The 25,220-nt window shown below is 33.0% G+C and overlaps 2 protein-coding genes across 2 annotated transcripts in view; both read left to right on the top strand.

Annotated features, from left to right (window-relative positions):
* Positions 1-1,342: 1,342 nt before the first annotated feature.
* LOC140059026 (CMP-N-acetylneuraminate-poly-alpha-2,8-sialyltransferase-like) lies at positions 1,343-14,265 on the top strand. Its single transcript, XM_072104839.1, has 8 exons — positions 1,343-1,481; positions 4,137-4,231; positions 4,782-5,069; positions 10,191-10,326; positions 10,748-10,857; positions 11,724-11,813; positions 12,443-12,690; positions 13,888-14,265. Exons 2-8 carry the CDS (start codon positions 4,167-4,169, stop codon positions 14,127-14,129), a joined length of 1,179 nt encoding a protein of 392 aa, XP_071960940.1. The 5' UTR covers positions 1,343-1,481; positions 4,137-4,166; the 3' UTR covers positions 14,130-14,265.
* A 2,329-nt stretch (positions 14,266-16,594) lies between these two features.
* Positions 16,595-25,220, top strand: part of LOC140058123 (alpha-N-acetylneuraminide alpha-2,8-sialyltransferase-like) — a 28,279-nt gene continuing 19,653 nt past the window's right edge. The window contains exons 1-3 of the mRNA XM_072103678.1: positions 16,595-16,696; positions 23,476-23,583; positions 23,903-24,175. Coding sequence (XP_071959779.1) covers positions 23,516-23,583; positions 23,903-24,175 — 341 coding nt within the window. The 5' untranslated portion in view covers positions 16,595-16,696; positions 23,476-23,515. The remainder of the gene's footprint in view (positions 16,697-23,475; positions 23,584-23,902; positions 24,176-25,220) is intronic.

Here is a 25,220-nt window from a genome sequence, read left to right as displayed (position 1 = left end):
CTCCCATATTTTAATAGAGTTAACTGTACCAAGGATGGTTTCACCCTCCCATATTTTAATAGAGTTAACTGTACCAAGGATGGTTTCACCCCTCCCATATTTTGATAGAGTTAATTTTACCAAGGATGGTTTCACCCCTCCCATATTTTAATAGAGTTAACTGTACCAAGGATGGTTTCACCCCTCCCATATTTTAATAGAGTTAACTGTACCAAGGATGGTTTCACCCTCCCATATTTTAATAGAGTTAACTGTACCAAGGATGGTTTCACCCCTCCCATATTTTAAAAGAGTTAACTGTACCAAGGATGGTTTCACCCCTCCCATATTTTAATAGAGTTAACTGTACCAAGGATGGTTTCACCCTCCCATATTTTAATAGAGTTAACTGTACCAAGGATGGTTTCACCCCTCCCATATTTTGATAGAGTTAATTTTACCAAGGATGGTTTCACCCCTCCCATATTTTAATAGAGTTAACTGTACCAAGGATGGGTTCACCCCTCCCATATTTTAATAGAGTTAACTGTACCAAGGATGGTTTCACCCTCCCATATTTTAATAGAGTTAACTGTACCAAGGATGGTTTCACCCCTCCCATATTTTAATAGAGTTAACTGTACCAAGGATGGTTTCACCCCTCCCATATTTTAATAGAGTTAACTGTACCAAGGATGGTTTCATCCCTCTCATACAATAATTTAGTTAATAATAAACCTTCTATTGATATTTTATATTTTTAAGTCTATCCTTTAAAACTCGTTTAAAACATTCACTCAATTCTTACCAATCTTTTGTCCTTTGTTAGTTGCCCTTTCCTTTTTTACAATTTACAAATCTACAAGCAGTGTTGTCAGAAACAAATTATGATATACAGTGCTGTATTTATAAAAATTATAATTTTAATTTATGTTACTTTACATTAATTACATATATAAATAAAACTAGAATTTAATTCGTCCCTTTGACGAATTATAGGTAAACATTTTTATAATTTTAATGAAATTAAATTTGTTTAAACATGCATGTATGTTAACATACGATCGTAAAAAGTTGATGTACGCCATCCGATGACATGATGCATAATTATACGCTTCTAGTGCTGAGTTGTACCTATTATGGGTCATATATAATAGTACAGTATACTGTATATCCATAATAAACAGTGTAGCATAGGTGAAATTACGGGACCCACATCATGTTCTAATTTTTTGGAATGATGACGTTATTGAAATAAACTTAAAATGTTGTTTGGTTGCAGCGCGTGCTTTGACACAAAAAAAAAGAAAAATGGAGTGAAACTGTGAGTGCGCCCCCTTTGAATTAAGGAAAAATATAGTCTGTTCAAAATGTTAGTGCATTTAAAAATAGGTCTAATACACCAATAGTGAAGTGTAACAATAATATATTAATAATATAATTGGTGAGACTATAATGTTGGCAATACACGGTAATAATTCGGGATAACATCCAGTTAAAACGTAAGTAGCCTTAATATTCCGATTGGTTAGACGAGTAGAATGATTTATTTGTAAACAATTACGGCCATGCTGCGTCGGGAACACCCAGTTCTCGTCAGATCACGGAAGTTCAGCTTCCGGATGGGAGACCGTCTGGGATCGCGTCGGGTGCTGTTATATCGGTGTTGTAATGATGATAATATCGGATCGACTAGCATGTAATAGGCATGAGTTCGAGCCCATATGTACCATACCGATTCCATCCTAAAGCTCTGTCTACACTATCAAACTAGTTTTACAAAAAATGTCATGTACCCATATATGGACATGATGACATCATATCACTACCATACTTAAACATATCACTACCATATTTGGGCACATCACATTTTTTTTCTCAAACTAGTTTGATAGTGTAGACAGAGCTTTAGGCAAGGGATTGACTCATACATCGAATGGGACTTACAGCCATGGGCCCCGTGTAGTCAATCCTACATATATTAATAAAGAACTTAGGTATACACTATATTCGAAACGAGGTTGGATATGGATTAAACATAAAGGCTATTTAAGCATAACGATTACATTACAACATTTAAACATCGTATAATAATACCCCTATTTTGAACAGAAGATTTTAGTAATCTATATACGAAAGTAGAACTTCAGGGTCATGGGTTCACTTCTATTCACACTCTGATCTATTCTATGAATAGTTGGAAACAGAAATGCTTAATAGACCAAAACTGAGTAGGCCTGCCGTTTTTATTCAAAAAACGCAGTGACGCCTGTTTTAACTATGTTGAATTTCTTTTTATGTTTATTGGTTAGCAGTATTATTACTCAAATCAGTTATTTTCCAATTTTCATAACATTTTAAAGGATGGGTTTGTAGAATAGCATATTATGGGAACATATCATTAAACTGTTATATTACACTTAGTTCTTTATATACTACACCTCTAACTTTTCACCCTCAGTAAAGCTTGGTTCCCACAAGGACGTAACGCAAGGACGTAAACGCAACGCAAGCGTGTTGATCAATGACAAGTGACAGTTCGAATTATCCATCGCTTGTGATTGGTCAACTCACTCACTTACGTTGCGTTACGTCATTGTGTTGCGTCTCTAGTGGGAATCAAGCATTAATGACCATTGGTCGTCCAAAAGCGGAACATTCTTATGCTGAAATATGGGCATTTATTTGAAAAGCGGGACACCAACAATATTAAAGTCTTATCATGGTCCATTACAAGGGAAACTTTAACCGAAAAAAGATTGATAATAATTTGAACTCTGCAACAAAATATTAAAACGAAGCATTGCAGAATTCATTTACTATAATTTATGACGAAGTCAGCCGGACAAGCGTGATCGTTATAAACTCAGATATAATGCTTAACTTATATTATTGATTCGAAAGGGTGGTTTAAACACCACAGAAAGACTTACATTGTTACACAAAGGTATGCTTTGTTATTATTGAATTAATTGTATATATCTATACAGTCTAGCTAGAATAACGAAACAATTATTTACTTTTCATGTTAATACATGTTTTCCAACAAAAAAATGATATTCTTTCACTTGACTAAACACACAAATATTTGTAAAAAATCGTTAACCATGTTGACTTGATCCATTTTAAATCTGATATTGTTTGCACAGTATTCAAACTGCTACGTGCCCATTTTCATGCCCAGTTCACTATGTCGGTTAGTTGGTCGATCTGTCGGTTGGTCGGTAAACACTAACTAAAATTTAAGCACGCGACTGCAGCCATGTATACGGCCTTGTTTAGATAACTAATTACTTTTCAAACATCCAATTCCACAGCTGTCTAGATCCGGGTCTAGGTTTATTGTGTCAAGTACATTGTCTATACAAACTAGTGACAAAGATAAAAAAGGTACTGTCAATACAGTTGAACCTCACTCACGTAAGCGGCCACCCCGTGGACCAGAAAAAGTGGCCGCTTACGGAAGGTTCTTTCGATAGAGAGCCAAACTCACGTATCATGGCTATGTACGATATTTTCTGGCGTTCCTAACGCAACGGGCCTCTATATTCTCCAGTTAATTGTTGTTTATGATCAGGTGGTTTAGTGTTATATAGGATTTTCGATAAATCGGTTGGTCAAAATCTGTGTGACAGCTGCAGCTGCAGAATTATCACATAACGATGTTTTAGTTGAGCAAGAAACTCTCTTTCTTTCTTCTTTCTTTTAATCAAACTGTATTTATAGGATATTAATTTGCGAACGATTTTACGCTAAAACGTATTATTTCCACCATGGAATACGTCAGGTGCGGCTATTGTAGTATTGTATAACGTTTTATTGCGACGTGCTTACGCTACAAAAAAAAAACTCCGCTAATATGAGCGTTTTTTAACAATTAACAAATGTAAAAAAGGAACGAATTGAGAGCTAAGCGGTGCATGGAATATTAAAAACAAATCAATCTAACCTCTAAATAAAATAATATTCAAATAATGATAAAATAGGCATGTTTGCTTTTTAATGGTCAGATGGAAAGGAAGTAGCGGACCAAATAAGCAAAAGTTTACAGAGGTGTGTTATAAAACAAATAATGCATTACTCGTCGTTAGATATAACTTATTAAATAAGTATTGTTACAATGTTATCTGTAATTAATGATAATTTTCCATTATTAGGCTACAGTACCTATCAATGACTTAAACACAATGAAGTCAGTTCGAGTACTTTGGTTCACGGTTGCACTCTCTGTCACGATTACAACATACATATGGTAAGAAAAAAAACCACAAAAAAAACACACAATGATGACCAAATCAGGGATATGAAGATGATGATGATAATAATGATGATGATGATGATGATGATGACGATGATGAATATGATGATGATGATTATGATGATGATGATGATGACGACGACGACGACGACGACGACGACGACAACGACTTTGATGTTGATGATTATGATAATGACGACGATGATGATGATTACGATGACGACGACGACGAAGACGACGACGATGTTGATGATGATGATGATGATGATGATGATGCTGATAATGAGATGATTTTTCTAAATAATAATTTTCGAAAAATTGGTGAAAATTAAAGCGATTGAAAATGAAAGATATGAAAGTTGAGACTGGATGATCTATAGTAGGGTAAGTGTGATAGTAACATTTTGAATTGAATAAATTATAAAATTGGGAAGGGTTGAAAACGAAACGAAATTTATTTGTTGAAGATGATATCATAATAACGGTAGGAACGTTCGTGAACAACTTTACATTGACATATTTCTTTTATCAATATATTGTCTAGGTGGAAAATTCAGCCGTCAATGAACAATCTTAACGAAAAAAGTGTGCAGCAAAAACTGTATTCTCTTACCAAGGTTTACAATGAATTGGAAAAAAAATTCACAAAGAACAGAAAACCAGAAAACGTAAATAAAACAATGGTGGAGAATTCACCAAGAAAAATAACGATTCGAAATCATAAATTTAAGTATATTGCAAATATGTCGACCAACAGTGAGAGTACACTCGACGTGGCAGGTCTGTTTATGACACCGTGGAAACAAAATATATCCAATTTACAAGATCTAAGGTAATACAACCGAAACAATTAAATCAGGTTATAATTTAACAACAAAAAGAAATTCCTTCAGATTTACAACAATGAAACTCAAGGTTTTATACTGTTTGGTAAACAACTGATTTAAGCTGCTTTCACATCGCGCCCGGATTCGCTCCGGTGCCTTGAGAAAAATATCGTGGATAATGGGTTCAGTTGTAAAGCATGATCGTTCACCGCGAATTAGTACGATTTAAATACGTACCTGATTCGGACTCCGAATTCGGAACGATGGATCAAGGTAGAATGTGTTTCGTCTCATTTAGATAGAACATCAGACCAGGGAGTTACAACTCCCTGATCAGACTTTCAACGAAAGAAAGAATATAAAATAGTCATTCTTTGTTTTATTTTAACCTACTGTTCTAATTAACTAATTAACTAATTAAACAGCACAATCAATGGTATTAAAAAGGGCTCAACAATGCCTGTTTATTGTTTGCGTATACCAAAATCCTTTGGAATCAAAACTAACTTTTAGTCCAGTCAATCTAGTGATATTTAGAGGTAAACCCACCACAAATTGCAATAGTAACGAAACATTAATTTTTTCATTCCAAATGTAGTTTATAATGACATATTATGTCACCGAAAATTGAAGCATTGGAACACATTATTTTTTACGTAATCTCAACAACTATATAGTGATTTTATTCCATAAATATTTTGGGGTAGGGGGTAACATTTATGCCAATAACTTGTGGTTTTATAATCCAATCTCAATAATCTTGATATCAATGTGTAGAATATATATTTCTTTCTAATATGCAATTTAAAAAAACAAAATACAACATTTATTCATATAACTAGAGGTCAAAAGGTTATTGACCTTTTACAAAAACTAATTTTTTTCCTTAAAAAAATGATTAACTGTAATATTGTGCCATAATTGTATATGCATTTAATCAAAATTGTGTTTTATCTGTACCTATCGATATATAAAATAGGAAACATGATGTTAACTAGAAGAATAAAAGTAATCAGGTACTATTCTTATTGAAATTGATTCTTGATCAAATGTAATGTAAACAATTTTGGGGTAGGGGGTAGCGTTTATGCCTATAATCCATTGTTTTATAATCATATCTAAATAGCTTTAGTACCAATGTGTAGAGTATACACATCCTACTAATAAGGCAATGAACATTAATTCTAAACTGCCCGGTGATATACTGAAATTTTAATTAATTAATTTGAAACGATAAAGATGAATCCTACTAATAATATACATTAAAAAAACAATTAATACAACAGTTATACGTAACTAGAGGTCAAAAGGTCATTGAACTTTTACAAAAACTCAAATTTTCTTAATATAGCGTAAAACTAAATTATGTTTATATAAATTAAATTTATATTTTGGAAGTATTTGGTGCAAATAATGTTTTTCCTGTACCTATTGTATCGTCATGAAATAGGAAAAATGATGCTAGCTAGAAGAACATTAAAATTCATTAATTCATTGTTGATTAATTAATGAGTCTTGGTAATTTGGAATCAACTCATGATTTACTATAGATAGATTTTTGATAATTTTAGTATCAACGAATGTACGTAATGACAAGTATTTGATCTTCGCAGGGTTGCGTCTTTTCTCCTCTCCTGTATATTATATACACGGATGACTGTCGGAGCAAACAGGACAATAGTCATCTTTTCAAATTTGCTGACGACACTATCTTGCTGTCTCTCCTTCAAAATTCACAGGACGGTCATGGTTCCGCATTAGATGGTTTTATCCAATTTTGTGGAAACTCCTACTTGGAACTCAATGTGACCAAAACCAAGGAGATAATTGTAGATTTTAGGAAGGAGAAAGGACGCAGCCCTCTGGTATCCTCCACAAATGACGAACCAGCGATATTGTCCATTCCTTTAAATACCTAGGTACTATATTTGAGAACAATCTCAGCTGGGAATTAAATACAGAGGCAATAGTAAAGAAAGGACACCAGAGACTTTATCTGTTAAGGAAGCTGAACCATTTTAATGTCGATAAAGTAATTCTCATAGTTTTTTATAATTCCTTTATTGAGAACGTTTTAACTTTTTTCCTTTATATGCTGTTTTTTTAGTCTTAGGGTCAAAGAGAGAAACTCACTACAAAGAATTGTTAACTTAAGTTCTAAATTAATAGGTTGTCAACTTCGTAGCTTATCTTCCTTCTGTGACATGCAAACTCTGGAAAAAAGTAGAGCTATTCTAAAAAATGTTAACCATGCCTTGTTCAGTGATTTCGAGCTCATGCCTCATGGGCGTCGCTTTTAATGCCCGGCATGTAGAACAAACTGGAAAAGAAATTCTGTCAGTTGCCATCCGACTCTTAAATTCTTGAACTTTGACTCTTGTTATATTGTACTGTATATTGTGATTTTTGTATATTTTGTAAGATCATTTTAATCCAGTCCTTTTCATTTGAATTGTGGGATGATATCGTTTAATCCTTCAAAGAGAAAAGGACTCACAACTTATATGTCATCAGTATCACTTTCTGTTCGGGTATTAGTACAGTGCAATGCCATTGCATTCACCACCCCTGAATGCTTCAAGGAGATACTCAGGTTCTGGCTTTAAGTCTGTGTGTAGAGGAACCATGTTTCCATCATCTGATCTTCTATCCCCAATCCTCGGTACACATATCAATCCCACTCCATTGCTAAAAGATATCTTGAACTTGAACATGATGTTAAGTACCTTGGTTGTGGTACGATTATGAAGTTGGCGATATGCGAGGTTGTACTTGTAGATGGGATGGAGTCAAAGGCATTCCACGTTGTCCAGGTAGTCCATTGTACAGACGCACTAAACCATTTTCTCTAGCAACCACAATGTCATCCTTTGTAGCTTGTTTGCATCTGAAGACTACAGCATAATGTCAGAAATAAGTGCAATGACAAGCTGTTTTTAGAGCCACTTGTTTTCCAATTCCGAAAACTCTGGATGTTGTGTCACCAGTATCGCATGAGCAAACAGAAGGTTATCACAGATGTCTCTCAAATGTACTGTTTGAACCAGTTTGATAGTCCAGCATCTCAGCTCCAGTCTAAAGAATATCACAAGATGTTTTAAATGCTTGACTGCAGAGGAGCACTAGTAGATCCGTGTCATCGGATAATGACAGATGTTTTCCGGTTTGCTGATTCAATGGTTTTTTGTACTATCCGAAATAACATCTGCATCAGCAGCTGCATTCACTCATTGCCATTTTGTTCAAGTACCGGTACTAATTACGAAGATTTATAAATTGTCGTTTGTTACAGAAAGTGATCCTATTTTGTGGAACATGTCACTGGTAAAATGTACAGGGATACTACCACCTGACCCGCCTTACCATGTGTGCCATCTTTGGTGGATGAGCCGCTTTCATAATCATCAAAGACTATGATGGCAGATCGCATCAAGTCTCTACACTATTCCATGGAATGCTGTGCAGTAGAGCACTACCATCTAGAATGTAGGCCTATCGGACATCATTCAGTGAGTTGGATGTGTTAGACTATTCATTGTTTCCACATGGCATCATGTTGGTTTATTAGCTGAAAGTATTGTAAGTTGGTTGTTTCAAAAAGTGCTGGTGGATAACAAAGTTCATGTTCAAAAACTTCCTTGTTGTCACCTCGAGTCTCCTCTGGAACTGTAGGATCGATGCACACATATTTGCCTGTATGTACTTTATTGCCAGGATCTTGAATACATTGCAAGACTTTCTGGTCTAACATCCGTCCAAAATATTCAATGCTTAATACCACATTGCCAATATTCCGAGTCACCTGCAGTAACTCCCGTGTCAATGGTATGAAGTCTCTGAGTCGTAACCAAATGGATTTTTCAATTGCTATTGTGTTCCTGACGTGTGGCCAAAGTTCTTATGTTGGCCGCTGCTGGAGTAACGCCCTGATACTATTGCGAGGCATTACATTCAACGCAGATTTGGTCTGGATGTACTCATTCCTAAATCTCTTGTCAAACCTCTGGTTTTCTTTGAGGCTTTTCATAGAAACCTTTTCAATCACCAGGTCTGTTGACAATCCAGCCCAGATGGTCCGAACGTCATACAACATGGAGGTCATTGTCAAACTGCTGTTGAACATCTTTGTATTTCTACTGGTTAAAAAATCATTAAAATACTTATACATTCCAATATAAACACTGTAACCATGGCAACACAAATGCCATCTGGAAAAAATGGAATGTAGATCATCCAGAAGCAACAGGAACGGAGATGTCACTTATCTGCATCTTGAACTGGTCATGTGTATCGTGTTGGACTGAAATGTTCACCCCAGGGTATCCCTGTGTGTATACCATTGTTGTTTACAGCGAAAACAACATTTTTAGCCAAAATTGACACATTATGTTGTGTTTTTCCGCAAAAATGACATTCTAAATAAAATGTTATGACTATAAGTTTGATATCACTGAATAGGAAATTTAATAAGCTTTCGGATGACATAAATCCCACTTGTATATAATGTATTTTAAATGGTTAAATATATGTAATTAATGGGGCATATTAATTTTGACTTAAAATGACCTTTATTGACCTCTGACCCCTTGACCCAATGCTTGGATTTTCGGTGACTTTTAGTATGTCGCTCTACACATTATATAGAATTAAAAAATACTAGCTTTGTTACTATTGCAATTTGTGGTGGGTATATCATTAGATTGACTGGACTATTTGTACGGTATCCAACTTAGTAGGCCTATCACATATTCTGAAAAGAGTGACCTTAATTGAATCGCTTTTTGATAAGGAGATTATGATAAATAATAAGATAATATATTAATGGCACATATCCACCAAAGTGTTCAATGGGCTTATGTGATGAAAAATCAAAGTTATCCGACCTTAAACCTAACAATGCAACTAACAATCAAAGCATGAGGCGAAGTCGAGTGAAATATATCATCCTTCACAGAATGACATTATTTGTACCATATAGCACGAATGCTGAACGTCATGTGATACGAATTAACCAACCAAATGTTTATAATACTAAATATGTACAAGTTTAAGTAGTTGCAGTTTAGTATACTATATATTTCCAATAATACACATTTATTTTTATTTTTTTTTTGCTTTTTTTAAAGATCTGATTTAAAGAAATCTATCCATACAGAGATGATTCTAAGCCAAAAAAACGTTAACATATCTGACAGGTTAAAGTGCACGTTAGCGCATGCAAGTATGAATATAAGTGAAGACTTATACAGATTGTTGCTCCAAGTATGTTGGTAAAAAAAATTGTTCTTGAATGAATAGAGAATAAAACAAAATAATTACTAAAAATAGAGTTGATAGGTTAAATGGATGTAATGGATATTATATTTATTATGGACTTAGGTATGCTAAAAATAATAAATGTTTATTAGTTGGATACTGAGAATATTTTATGGGTTGACATATTGAATGATCTACTGTATCTAGTTATTGTAAAATAGAAAAGTCGACCTTTCAACTCGTAAAATATTCTCTCTATTCAATTCGGATACAAAACATTCAATTGTGAACCTACTGTGTGAACGGTATAACATGGGCATAGGTCAGGCTATGCCTGAACAATCATCCAAATAAAAGACAATAATCTAGTCAGCCTCAGGTGTTATATGATTCATTATTTTATACTATTATTATCGTTTCTTTACAGGATTCTCCAGAACGTAATGTATATAAAAGATGTTCCATTGTTGGTAACGGAGGGATATTGAATGGAAGTAAATGCGGCAAAGAAATTGATAAAGCTGACTTCGTTATAAGGTGAGTTTTCAATCATTTGTCAAATTATGACGTAAATACCTGAATATCAATGTAAACTCATTTTCGTTTTATTTTCTCGTTTAACAGCCAGTAAAACATGTGTATGTGTGGAAAGAAGCCCAAATAAGTTGTAAGAAAAATTGTTTTGAGAGCAAAAAATGTATTGAAATTGAAAAAATATGTATTGAAAAGGAAATATGCTGTTACGTTATCCTCACGTGTTTCACCCAAATCAATATGAACAGTTTTTATCGCCAAAATCAATAAAATAAATAAATAAAAATATTTTTATGTACTCATTAATAATGTATTATTCACGTAGGCTATTATTGGGAAAATCGATTTAAGACCAACGCGTATATCTATATTATTTATTGTTATATAGGCCTATCATTTAATTTATTTATTTTTTAGTATTTTGTTATTTTTTATAATTATTATGTATTCACCTTTGTTTTAGGTACGGAAGCTTATAATGACCACCCAAATGCATAGATAACACTCAGTGTCTACATTATTTATTTTTTAGTAGGCCAATTTTTTTATTATTATTTATTCACCATTTTTAAAGTACGGAAGCTTATAATGGCCACATAGATGCATAGATAGCACTCAGTGTCTACATTTATTTTTTTTTTTTTAATTATTATTTATTCACCTTTTTTTTTAAGTACGAAAGCTTACAATGACTACCCAGATACATAGATAGCATTTATTGTCTACATTAGAGAAGTTCATATCTATTGCCCAGTCTAGAACTACATTCTAAAAGATGTAGATACTGTACTCCTATATCGTTTTAAGCACGAGAAGTCACTAAAGCATGAATGATATTTGAAACAGACATAATTACTATATTATTTCAGATGTAATGCTCCACCAATCAATGAATTTAGAGAAGATGCGGGTGTTAAAAGTAATATAACAACAGTTAACCATTCAATTGTTAAAGACAGGTGAGTAGGGCAAACATCATTTCACATTAAGCCCGGCGCACACTAGAGCTATCGGCTGAGCAAACTGGCACGAGTAACACTTGGCTCGCAAACTGTGATCCGCTACGGTCCGATTTAGCAAAAAAAGAAATCACATCTCAATGCTTCGTATAAAGGCGTATGTTAGACGCGCGCGTGGAGCGTCGTGAAAACGAAGCATTGAGATGTGATTTTGTTTGCTAAAACCAGACCAGAGCCGGACCACCCCGGCAGGATTAGTAAGTGTGAAGACTCTTTAAATTGTTATACCGTAGGATGTGCGCGTAACCGCGTGTCGCGTCGTTAAAACGAAAAGGTGATAATACTGTACTCGCAATTTGACACGAAACTGAATAAAGCCGGAGTCTGACCAGAGAAGGTGTGAAAACCTGGAACATGTAGGCTATAAGAACGGCATTTGGTCTATTTAACTTCTGTTCTTCGTGTACTGTCCGAAACAAAATTTCGCTAACATTTTCTACAATTGTAACAATAGGGAGCTTTTGCATGAGCACGTAAGCGTTAACTTCAACGGATTAAAGTTAACTTTAAAATTAACGCGCTCGTGCTAAACTCCCCAATGTCTATATTCTTATTTTCTCTCTTTGTAGATTTGGTAGTATACGTAACCATGATCAACAGTCACGATTTATAGATAAAATGAATGAATACAGCAACTATATTTGGTATCCAACCTTCACGAATGAATGGATCTATAAAAGTGGAATTAAAATAAATAAACTAATAAATACAAATTTGACATCGGTGAAATTTGTACATGGAAATCCAGATCATTTTAGAGAGATAAATGGATATTGGGCGAAACGAAGTGGTATGCGGCGCAACCGGTTATCGACAGGTTAGTAGACCTAAACCAGATCAAACGTTAGTATAGATAATAAACAATTCCTGGACAATAATGTCCTATCCTATTAGGACAACTATTCCACGACGAAATCAACTACCTCGTCAACAACCAGCCGGAATTGTCTGTCTACACTATCAAACTTTATGTGACAAAAAAATGTTAAGTGTCTATCATATGGAAATGATGATGTCATAAGACTACCATCACCGGGTGCTACGTAACAGTCGTTAGATGAATCTTAAAGATGTATTGTCCTTTTGACTAATTCCACAAAAATAAATGGTTAAATTCAACCAAAAATCCATTGGCTGGCAGCCAATTTGACCATTTTTTGCTTTAAATTCCAGCCTTTCAGGTAAATAAATTGTTTTTCGATCCAATAACTATTATGTGACATTAAAAGGGCATATTCAACAAAAAAATTATTTAAAAAAAATATTTTTTAGGTCGACAATACATCTTTAAAAAAACAATTGACTTAAAGATGTATTGTCCCTTCGACTAATTAAAAAAAAAATAGATTTCGAAAAAAAGTGGGTCATTTTGAAGTATCATAATAGTTTTAAACTTTCACCAAAAATGTGTCGAAAAAAAAATCATTTAACTGAAAAATACAGACGTTTTTTTGTTCAAAAAAAGTTTTCGATCAAAATATATCTCATAATGCAACGCGCTTGTTTGGCTACTCTGTATGCATAATATTATCATAAAACTTCTTCGCGATCTGTGTGAAAACACCTTCTCAACCGTGACGAGTTGAAAACAATCCTAATTAGCATCATGCATAATGAATACTCGTGGTTTGAAATCTTTATTTACTTTCGCTCGCGAAGATTTTCCAGATGAAATGAATACAAATTAATTTACGTACCTGTTAATTAAGTAGCCTAAACTTCTTGTTTTTGACTCGAATTTTCGACTTAAAGAGAATAACTTTAATATAACTTTGATATGGCCAATTTAAATTTAAAATATTGTGACCTTAATTTGTTGTGTTTCAAGGGACAATAGATCTTTAACTGACTATTGCAAGTCATGTATAAGCTAACTACAACGCGTCTTTTAATTGAATAAACACCAATACAAATCTTGTTCAAATTTAAATAAAGTAGTAATACATGTAATAAATAGTAAATAAATATCTTAAATTGAATTGAAATTTATACATTGTATATTGTTGTCTTTAAGGCTTTTACGTAACAACGACAGCGCTCTTGTTTTGTGATGAGGTTCATCTGTACGGATTTTGGCCGTTCTCAACTGACATACACAACCGCCCGGCACCATATCATTACCATGAAGATAGGAAAATGAACAGAGTAGTTCATGCCTTTAACAAGGAGTTTAATGAACTCGCCAGACTACATAGCGAAGGTGTTTTACAACTTCACGTTGATGACTGCTATCGGAATACCAATATTGATTTTTAATAAAGTATAATTTTAGTATAGATAAGTTCTCTTAAATCCGGAATGAGATTTATCAGATTACAATGTACTTAAGATAAAAAAAAACAAAAAAGTAATCTAAGGCAGACGTTGTATAATTAGAGTCAATAAAAATGAGAGAATGTAACAGATAAAAGTATTAACGTTTCATTATTTACTGGTGAGAGAAGAGGAAAAATATCAATATACACCGATGATGTATCTGCTATTCAATGTAAGTATTGTACTATCTATATACATTTGTGAAGGGCAAAATTCAATAAATCACGCGTTAATTCTAAAATGTTTACTCGATGGTATATAAAGTTGGTTCGTACTTTTGGTACTGATTTTAACCACGTGATGTAATCCTGTTTATTAATTAAATTTAGTTCGACAATTAGTTATTGACAATTAAAACGAATTTAGGTTCAACGATTTGCCCCAAATAGGGGTGCTTTCCGATCGTGGTATACACTATCTACGGATGTCCATCTTGAAAAATACCCACACACAATAATACGTGGATGCTTCGCATTTTCCTATCTCCTCCTATGATTATTGTTTTTAATGGCTGAAAACCGGTTAAACAGCTCGAGTACAGCATCATAACGTTAAAGACAGGCCGATTTTCTTTTTAAAATATTATTTGTCGTGAGGTAATATACGTTTATACAAATGTATATTTATTTGTGATGAATGGAACATTCCAAATTATTTTGAAGTATACCTGTAAGATACAGTATTTCAATACTGTAAATACCTATTAACCACTTTTGGTCGCCATTTGAATCGCAAATTTTGTTTGTACTGGTAGATATAATATAAACATATATACAAACTAGAGGGTACTCCGAGAGTACAAACCTCCGCCTACTGTGAAATTCCCCTACATAAAATTCCCCCTGAATATATTTTTTTTACATTTTTTTTAATTAGTTCTAAGTGTAAATATGTTAACTGCACACTACAAAGTTGTGGATGACAGTGTGGTGTAATGGTTATGTGTCCAGCCTCTCACAGTTGAGATCGCTGGTTCAAGTCCCACTGAGGGTTTTTTTTTTATTATTTTTTTTTTTTTTTTGTGGACCTTGATCTTTGACCCTGACCCTTCAAAATTTAATCACAATTATATGATGTGTCATTGATCATTGTGGCTAAGTTTGGTGAGAATCGGATCAAAACTGTGGTCTCTAGGCAGTAAAATAGTTTTTTGTTAGTTGTGACCTTGACCTATGACCTTTCCCCCTCAAATTCGAACTCGTCCGAGCTTTTTGGCCATAGATCATTGTGTCCAAATTTGGTTAGAATCGGATAAAAACTGTGGCCTCCAGGCTGTTCACAGACACACACACAAACACACAAACACACACACAAACATACAGGGGTGAAAACATAACCTCCTTGGCGGAGGTAATAAACTGCATTACTGTGAGTGTGAGAGGCCCTACTGTTACACATAATATACAAATAAACTATATTACTGATAAAAATATAAACGTCGTAGTGGTGTATCGTCACATGTACTTTACTATTTCAATCGACTATGACAGTGACAGTTTTTAACAAAATATTAAAATAAATGTTTTACTGTATTTAGTGGTATATTATTTATAGACCTATAAAACATGAACTAAATATTTCGTTGCTGAATGGATAAAGAATATATATATATAAATGGTTCCTCTTTGTACCTTTCCTCAACCTTAATGTTACATACAAAACACAAATTGGTATCTTTTATTTTCCTTGATACAAACATTTATACAGATATTTATATGGGTAATAATATGGCAAAAAAGATTGTTTGTATAATGGCGGCACTAATTTGCATAACATTAACATAACTAGTTATTGACACTTGGGATTACCCTACGAATGGTTTTAAAATGATCTTGACCATGAAAACATATGGGTCTGAACACCAAATTGGTTGGGTTGGGTTATCATTAGTATTGGTCGAGATATAGCAAACAGTTGATTTGTGTATAATGGCGGCACATAGAAAATCGTTGTCTACGCATTTTTCAGCTAGTGGCACCAATTAAAAATAGGGTTGAAGGGGGGAAGGGGAGGGGGAGGGTGTGCATGATAACCCTTTCTGGCGACTGTACCAGATTCTTTGTGTGCAAGAGCATTTTGTGCACACTAGACCTACGGTATATAGTCCTTATCCCAGAAGACCACCAGAACCACGGAGCGAGTGAGCATCGAACGCTTTACTTACTTGCCATAAGGATTGATTTAAGCGTTTATCATTTGTGAGGTACAGTGGGTATCAATAATAGAACCAGATAGGATCGATATGACAGGAAAATTCGGTAATACAGCATCTCATTTGTGTCATATTGTGATGTCTGTTGACGAAAAAAAAATCCGTGTGCCGGAGATAACAAGCGCCCCCTCTGGATTAAGAGTACGCCTACGACAATTTCAGACAGCGAAACACCGTTAGTGAAGAATAACGATATGACGTGTATAATCCATTAATAATGTATTGGTAGAGAAGAAATGCAACGTTGGAAACTAAAGATAATGATTTAAAACAAACTTCACAAGATATATAAAACGTAAGTAATCTTTACATTACTTTAACAGCATTGCATTGCTGTTTGATGTTTATTCAGTATTCTTCTTGACTGTATATAATAGTGTGCAATGTATACCGCAAGATATATAAAACGCAAGTAATCTTTGTATTACTACAAGGAAACATTCATGTCTTTTGAAAAATATCGTGGAAAATGGGTTCAGTGGTAAAGCATAAGATCATTCACACCAAATTCGTCCGCAGGCCTATACATAATATATACAAAGGCAAAATACAGAAAAAAAAATGACAATGCTGTGGGTATCAGTGGCTGGATCTCAATGGAGATACCAAAAAAAAAATCGAAAAGCTAAATCAAAACGATAGCGACAACAGTCGGAAAAGTTATAGCTATATATTTATGTATGTATTATTGACGAATTGTTGCAATGAATGATTGATTCTAGTGATAATTCTGTTCCGTCTAACTCACAGGTGGGTGTGCCTAAAGAAGTTAAAAAATGTGTCGAGTTTCACTTCAAGATCCTTTCTCTGACTAAGCTCTATCTACACTACTATCACACTGTATGTGCCAAGTGATGTGCCCATATGTGGACATGATGATGTCATATCGCTACCGTATTTGGGCATATCACTACTATTTGAACTGTCCATGCGTCTTTGTATTGACAATGTTGACCAAGGCAAATAGCTTAGTAATGCAAGATCATCGCTATCTTGAACTTGCACAGTGTATGGACTCTTATAACCTTACGGTTTTCATTAAATATATCATTCCGATATTCAATAATAATTGTTTTCATTTCATGTTGTCTTGGTAAAAAGGAAGGATATTTTATTTTCCTCCCCTGAGTTTATAGCTTCTCTACCCGAACACAAATCGATACACAGTTTGACAAGAACGATTTTAGTCAAGTCTTTTTCCATATTTTATTTTTATATTCTAATTTACATCCTATCTAAAATTCTAAAATTAAGCATCTTATTATGTAAATATGCGATGTAAAAGCAGCTTTAATGTGACGGCGGACTTCATTAAGCTCTTCTATTGATACTAACTCTTCCATGTGGTTTATTCACTATTTCTACATGAGCAAATATAATATATTTTGGCAGAATGTTTATTTTAGTATTCGAAAAATACATGAATACACAATATCGCGGTAAAATTGTATCACGATTGTAAAAAGGCAAACTCCGTGATACAGCATAACATGCGACAACTGTATCATAGACCTAGCCTAACTTAATCGTGACCTTCTATGATACAGGAACCGTGAAACAAAGTGACGGAGTGTGCCTATGATACTAGAGAATTATGGTCATAATGAAGAGATATATCACTGAGGCTGGACTAAAAATTGTTTTTTTGGAAATTATTATCAAAATTGGAGTATGAAAATTAATAATTTTACTATTACTAGTCATTGGGCTCTAGGTCTATAGAAAAATACTTTTCGCCTTTAGGCAGTTATATTCAAGAGGATAATCTTATCATTTTCTGTTTGTAGATCCACCAATTAGGAGAAAAGCATTGAGAGGGAGACTGTTTACCGCGCTGTTACTGTTACTAAACTAAATATTTCTAAACCAAAATTGGGCTCTAGGTCTATAGAAAAATACTTTTCGCCTTTAGGCAGTTATATTCAAGAGGACAGAAGCATTAAGAAACTGTATCACGCGAAAGTTTAAGCAAGTAAACGGGAACAATTATGCAAAGGAAAACGTATAGTCACACGGTGTAAAAAACATGGTAAAAAAACACAATTTGTAATATATATTACGTACAATACTACAGTAGGCGGTGACGCGACAGGAATTTAAAATGAACTATTCTATTAAAATGTTTAGATGGTAAATGGTATAGAAATATTACTTGGAATAAAGTGAATTCAAAGCTAATACATTTGTGCTTATACAGTATTCATCCTTTATATGTTAATCACGCTGCGGCTGCTCTAGCCAGCTACGTCCCATGAGCACTACTCATTAATAAGCTAAAGCAAGCAGCAGTTATAGTATCTAAGGCCGACAGTTTTGCGACTTTGTAAACTCGACTATTTATAGATCCCATCTGCTGGATCAAAAAAACGTCTGGGAAAAGAGAGTCTATGAGGGCTAACGGTTGAACGATTTTGGATTCTCGCCCTTTGATTGGTTGGCACGAATCAACAGACTGGGAAGAATTTCCATGAAGTCACATTGTCTCCAGAGGGTATTCTGTTGCACGCCAACAGGTTGAGGTCACACACACAGCACATTAAAGTTCAAAATTGACCATAATCATATTTACAGATTTGTATGTATTTTTGCGATTATAGGACATCTTTTAATAATTAATTAATCGTAAATATATCTGAAGAATGAATGAATTTTAAAATGTCGAGCAAGAAATATTTCTTGTTTTTAATTTGTCAATCTTATCATTTTCTGTTTGTAGATCCACCAATTAGGAGAAAAGCATTGAGAGGGAGACTGTTTACCGCGCTGTTACTGTTACTAAACTAAATATTTCTAAACCAAAATTACTGTTTGAAATTAATTTAAACCAATTTACAATAGCAGTTTATATTTTGTTTATCTTATGTGGGGTTCATCCCACTTTTATTTCCATATATATGTTCTCTTTACATATTATTATATTAACCATGTTTGTTTTCATCATCTGTTTACATACACTTTTTTAAAGAGTTTTGTTCATTTGTTTTATCACATTGATTTTTGTTTTTATCTTTTCTCTACAAAGTTTCCACTTTGTATACATATTATCTATAACACATTTTCATATATTTAATATATTACTGTAATCACAGTAATTACCGTTGTACATTTTCGTACATTTTACAATAATGCAGCATGTTAGTAATGGTAAATTATATTTCTCATTTTTCATTTATTCATTTAGAATCCATTCAACAATACATTTAAAACACATAACAAAGACAAAATACAAATAATTGGAATATTATAATTGAATAAAACCAAAGTGAATGGATGCAAGGACGACCCATAAAAGCAATTACTGCAATATAATCTACAAACATTTTACAGAAATTACTGTATGAACAATTTACAGTAACAATGTGGTTACTGTAATAATTTTTACTGTATACAGTAATTACTGGAAACTAGAGCCAGTAATTGCGTTTATGAAAGCTTTGAAAAGAGTATGGGATCGTCTTTGGTGTGCTGATGATATGGTAGGCGCTGAGGACATAATACAGATTTTCTCAATTTTCAGTTAAGCTTAAGGACCAAGAAAAATACATTCACCCACGATTATGTCCTTTAAAGCTAGATACAGATCTCATTTCTTTTCATAACATTTAACTTCCAGTTTTTATTTGTTGTTGTTATTATAATTAATGGTAATTGTATAACTAATTAAATTTGTATCCGTTTTTGTCGACAGGATCACAACAAGTATATTATTTCTACTTGATTGTGTATAATCCTGTATAAATATGTTGTTAAATAAATAATTAAATAAATAAATCTAACATCTAACTTTTCTAAATACACACATAACAAGACCTTTGATTAATAGCTGTAAATTATAAAGAATCGATTTGTTAAACCAGGGAAGAGCATTACGGTAACTCTTCTCTGGTTAACTATGAATTGTTACGGCTGGATTTTGGTAGAATAATTGTTTGCTCAATAATCGTACCCTATATTCAAAGGAGTCAACAAATTGAACAATATTCTTCGTAGCACACTAAAAATAATTTCTATAGAACCTTTATATTGCAAATTTAACAGCTTATTTTGTTGTTATTAACTTTATTTTAAACTGCGACATGGCTTATTCAGAGTCTGATTTTATTAACTTTCATTTTTGTTCACTCAATAATATATACGTTTAATAGTTCTAAAATTAAGCATCTTATTATGTAAATATGCGATGTAAAAGCAGCTTTAATGTGACGGCGGACTTCATTAAGCTCTTCTATTGATACTAACTCTTCCATGTGGTTTATTCACTATTTCTACATGAGGAAATATAATATATTTTGGCAGAATGTTTATTTTAGTATTCGAAAAATACATGAATACACAATATCGCAGTAAAATTGTATCACGATTGTAAAAAGGCAAACTCCGTGATACAGCATAACATGCGACAACTGTATCATAGACCTAGCCTAACTTAATCGTGACCTTCTATGATACAGGCACCGTGAAACAAAGTGACGGAGTGTGCCTATGATACTAGAGAATTATGGTCATAATGAAGAGATATATCACTGAGGCTGGACTAAAAATTGTTTTTTGGAAATTATTATCAAAATTGGAGTATGAAAATTAATAATTCTACTACTACTAGTCATTGGGCTCTAGGTCTATAGAAAAATACTTTTCGCTTTTAGGCAGTTATATCCAAGAGGACAGAAGCATTAAGAAACTGTATCACGCGAAAGTTTATAGTTTACATCAGTAAAATATTGATAACATTTAAGCAAGTAAACGGGAACAATTATACAAAGGAAAACGTATAGTCACACGGTGTAAAAAACATGGTAAAAAAACAAAATGTGTAATATATTACGTACAATACTACAGTAGGCGGTGACTCGGTGGAATTTAAAATGAACTATTCTATTAAAATGTTTAGATGGTAAATGGTATAGAAATATTACTTGGAATAAAGTGAATTCAAAGCTAATACATTTGTGCTTATACAGTATTCATCCTTTATATGTTAATCACGCTGCGGCTGCTCTAGCCAGCTACGTCCCATGAGCACTACTCATTAATAAGCTAAAGCAAGCAGCAGTTATAGTATCTAAGGCCGACAGTTTTGCGACTTTGTAAACGCGACTATAATTTAGAGATCCCATCTGCTGGATCAAAAAAACGTCTGGGAAAAGAGAGTCTATGAGGACTCACTGTTAAACGATTTTGGATTCTCGCCCTTTGATTGGTTGGCGCGAATCAACAGACTGGGAAGAATTTCCATGAAGTCACATTGTCTCCAGAGGGTATTCAGTTGCACGCCAACAGGTTGAGGTCACACACACAGCACATTAAAGTTCAAAATTGACCATAATCATAATTACAGATTTGTATGTATTTTTGCGATTAAAGGACATCTTTTAATAATTAATTAATCGTAAATATATCTGAAGAATGAATGAATTTTAAAATGTCGAGCAGCATTTTTTGTAAGAAATATTTCTTGTTTTTAATTTGTCAATCTTATCATTTTCTGTTTGTAGATCCACCAATTAGGAGAAAAGCATTGAGAGGGAGACTGTTTACCGCGCTGTTACCGTTACTAAACTAAATATTTCTAAACCAAAATTACTGTTTGAAATTAATCTAAACCAATTTACAATAGCAGTTTATATTTTGTTTATCTTATGTGGGGTTCATCCCACTTTTATTTCCATATATATTTTCTCTTTACATATATTTTACAACACATTTTCATTTCAGTACACTATACATTATTATTAATTAACAATGTTTGTTTTCATCATCTGTTTACATACACTTTTTTAAAGAGTTTTGTTCATTTGTTTTATCACATTGATTTTTGTTTTTATCTTTTCTCTACATAGTTTCCTCTTTGTATACATATTATCTATAACACATTTTCATATATTTAATATATTACTGTAATCACAGTAATTACCGTTGTACATTTTCGTACATTTTACAATAATGCAGCATGTTAGTAATGGTAAATTATATTTTTCATTTTTCATTTATTCATTTAGAATCCATTCAACAATACATTTAAAACACATAACAAAGACAAAATACAAATAATTGGAATATTATAATTGAATAGAACCAAAGTGAATGGATGCAAGGACGACCCATAAAAGCAATTACTGCAATATAATCTACAAACATTTTACAGAAATTACTGTATGAACAATTTACAGTAACAATGTGGTTACTGTAATAATTTTTACTGTATACAGTAATTACTGGAAACTAGAGCCAGTAATTGTGTTTATGAAAGCTTTCAAAAGAGTATGGGATTGTCTATTGGTGTGCTGATGATATGGTAGTAGGCGCTGAGGACATAATACAGATTTTCTCAATGTTCAGTTAAGCTTGAGGACCAAGAAAAATACATTCACCCACGATTATGTCCTTTAAAGCTAGATACAGATCTCATTTCTTTTCATAACATTTAACTTCCAGTTTTTATTTTTTGTTGTTAATATAATAGTATAATTGTAATTGTATAACAAATAAATTTGTATCCGTTTTTGTCGACAGGATCACAATGCAAAACAAGTATATTATTTCTACTTGATCTAACTTTTCTAAATACAGACTAACAAGACCATTGATTAATAGCTGTAAATTATAAAGAATCGATTTGTTAAACCAGGAAGAGCATTAACTCTTCTCTGGTTAACATTGAATTACGGCTGAATTTTGGTAGAATAATTGTTTGCTCAATAATCGTACCCTATATTCAAAGGAGTCAACAAATTGAACAATATTCTTCGTAGCACACTAAAAATAATTTCTATAGAACCTTTATATTGCAAATTTAACAGCTTATTTTGTTGTTATTAACTTTATTTTAAACTGCGACATGGCTTATTCAGAGTCTGATTTTATTAACTTTCATTTTTCGTGTTTTTGGAAGATAATATAACATCTTCTGTTCAATCAATAATATAGACGTTTAATAGTGCGTACTATTGCACGCCATGTGACCCACAATCTTCCAAACAAATGGCAAGGATTTATTTAGGTGTTAATATAATAATATATAAATTGTTTAGATTGTTTACAATTATCTGATGTTTTCTCTTAAATGTTTTCCAGCATTATACGCCTTGATATAATCATTAATTATTTGAAAACCATGAAGCCGGCTCTTCAGTTCTTTTGGTTCGCACTTGTAATGTCTGTTATGTTTACAACGTGTTTATGGTAAGTACAGTTTTCAATTATTAAAAATAAAAATAATCATTTTTTTAAATTTTTTTATATTTATATTTTAATACAGTACCATAATAATATCTTTCTTCTTCTTATATGATTATCTCATTTAAAAACAGCATTTGTTTATTCATAAGAGAAATTTATAACATTCCGTGTTTGATTCATTGCGATGGTTTCATTTATAATGATAGCGGTTTAATCTAAATTTGACCTACAGAGAAAAAGTTGATAGATCTGGCAACCTGCCTACTGACTTATCACTCCAAAAATCTAATCTCGCACAATCTATTTTATGCATTTACCTTAGGTGGAACATTCATCAACAAAATATCGATAACAAGTATGTTCAGATGAGATTTAATTCACCAGTCATAGATTTAAAGAAATTTAAAATCAATTTCACAAGCATAAAAACAGAAAAGAAAACAATAGAGGACAGTTTACCAACACAATTACCTATTCGAAAGGATAAATTTCAGTATATTGGAAATATGTCAACCAAAAGTGAAAGTAAACTCAACATCTCAACTATGTTTATGAAACCCTGGAAACATAACATATCGAATTTGCAACAGTTAAGGTAAAAAAGTTTATTATATTGTGATCATGGAGATATACTTCATGGTGTAAATAATAATAATAATCATTTATCAAATGTTAGGTTTCCATGTTAAACCTATCAATAAAATGTCCCGCTTCACTTCCCACAAATAGGAAAACATGGACGATATACATAATGCCACACTATGAAGAAATGATTAACATACGACCCCTCGTTGAGGAGATTTTCTAAACAGCATGATAATCCTATTTATACTTCCGAAAATTTATTTTGGTAAATAATGTTTCTAAATATAAACAAAACATTGCCATTTAAAAAAACAAGAAAACGCATTTCTTATTATATGATACTATATGTCCCGCTTTACTTCACACAAATAGGAAAACATGGACGATATACATAATGCCGCACTATGAAGAAATAATTAACATACGACCCCCCCCCCCCCCCCCCCACCGTTGAGGAGATTTTCTAAACAGCATGATAATCATAATTCAGAAAATTTATTTTGGTAGATAATGTTTCTAAATATAAACAAAACATTGCCATTTCAACAAGAAAAACCCATTTATTATTATTTAATACTCTGTTATAGGTAAGTATCTTTATTCTAGCCTTATTCTTCTTCCTATGGAAATGTTACCATTAGGGAGGTTTCGCAACCTTACGAATACGATAACGAAAACGGATACGTCACACATTTGTGAAACTTTTGAGCTGATCCCCATTTCATATTCGTAAAGCGTATTCGTGTTGACGAATATCACCAGTCATATTCGTAACTACAAAACGAGTATAGTTTTTGATCTATTTTGCACATTTTGCATTTGAATCAGGAATGATTCATGATTATAATATAATTATAGATTTATTGAAAGTAATTTACTAAAGTAATTTACTAAAATGCCAAGTCAATTTTGATAAATAGCAGTTTTTAAAGTCCTCACTCGCTTTGATGTTACGCTAGGCCTAGGCAGCCAAGCACCGAACAACACGTACCCGCGCTTCGCTCAAATTTACCGCAGTCATATTTTGGACGCGCCTCAATATTTCGTTGCCATGC

Source organism: Antedon mediterranea, chromosome 9 (assembly GCF_964355755.1).
Source record: "Antedon mediterranea chromosome 9, ecAntMedi1.1, whole genome shotgun sequence".
Classification (NCBI taxonomy): Eukaryota; Metazoa; Echinodermata; class Crinoidea; order Comatulida; family Antedonidae; genus Antedon; species Antedon mediterranea.
Note: the sequence above shows the minus strand (reverse complement) of the source record. Positions and strands in the feature narration are given on the sequence as shown.

What these genes read in the sequence shown, in the direction of transcription:
- LOC140059026 (XM_072104839.1), top strand. Translation starts at nt 4,167, where the DNA reads ATGAAGTCAGTTCGAGTACTTTGGTTCACGGTTGCACTCTCTGTCACG. An exon ending in TCCAATTTACAAGATCTAAG is followed by an intron (nt 5,070 to 10,190) that starts GTAATACAACCG and finishes CTTTTTTTAAAG; the next exon opens with ATCTGATTTAAAGAAATCTA. An exon ending in TATACAGATTGTTGCTCCAA is followed by an intron (nt 10,327 to 10,747) that starts GTATGTTGGTAA and finishes GTTTCTTTACAG; the next exon opens with GATTCTCCAGAACGTAATGT.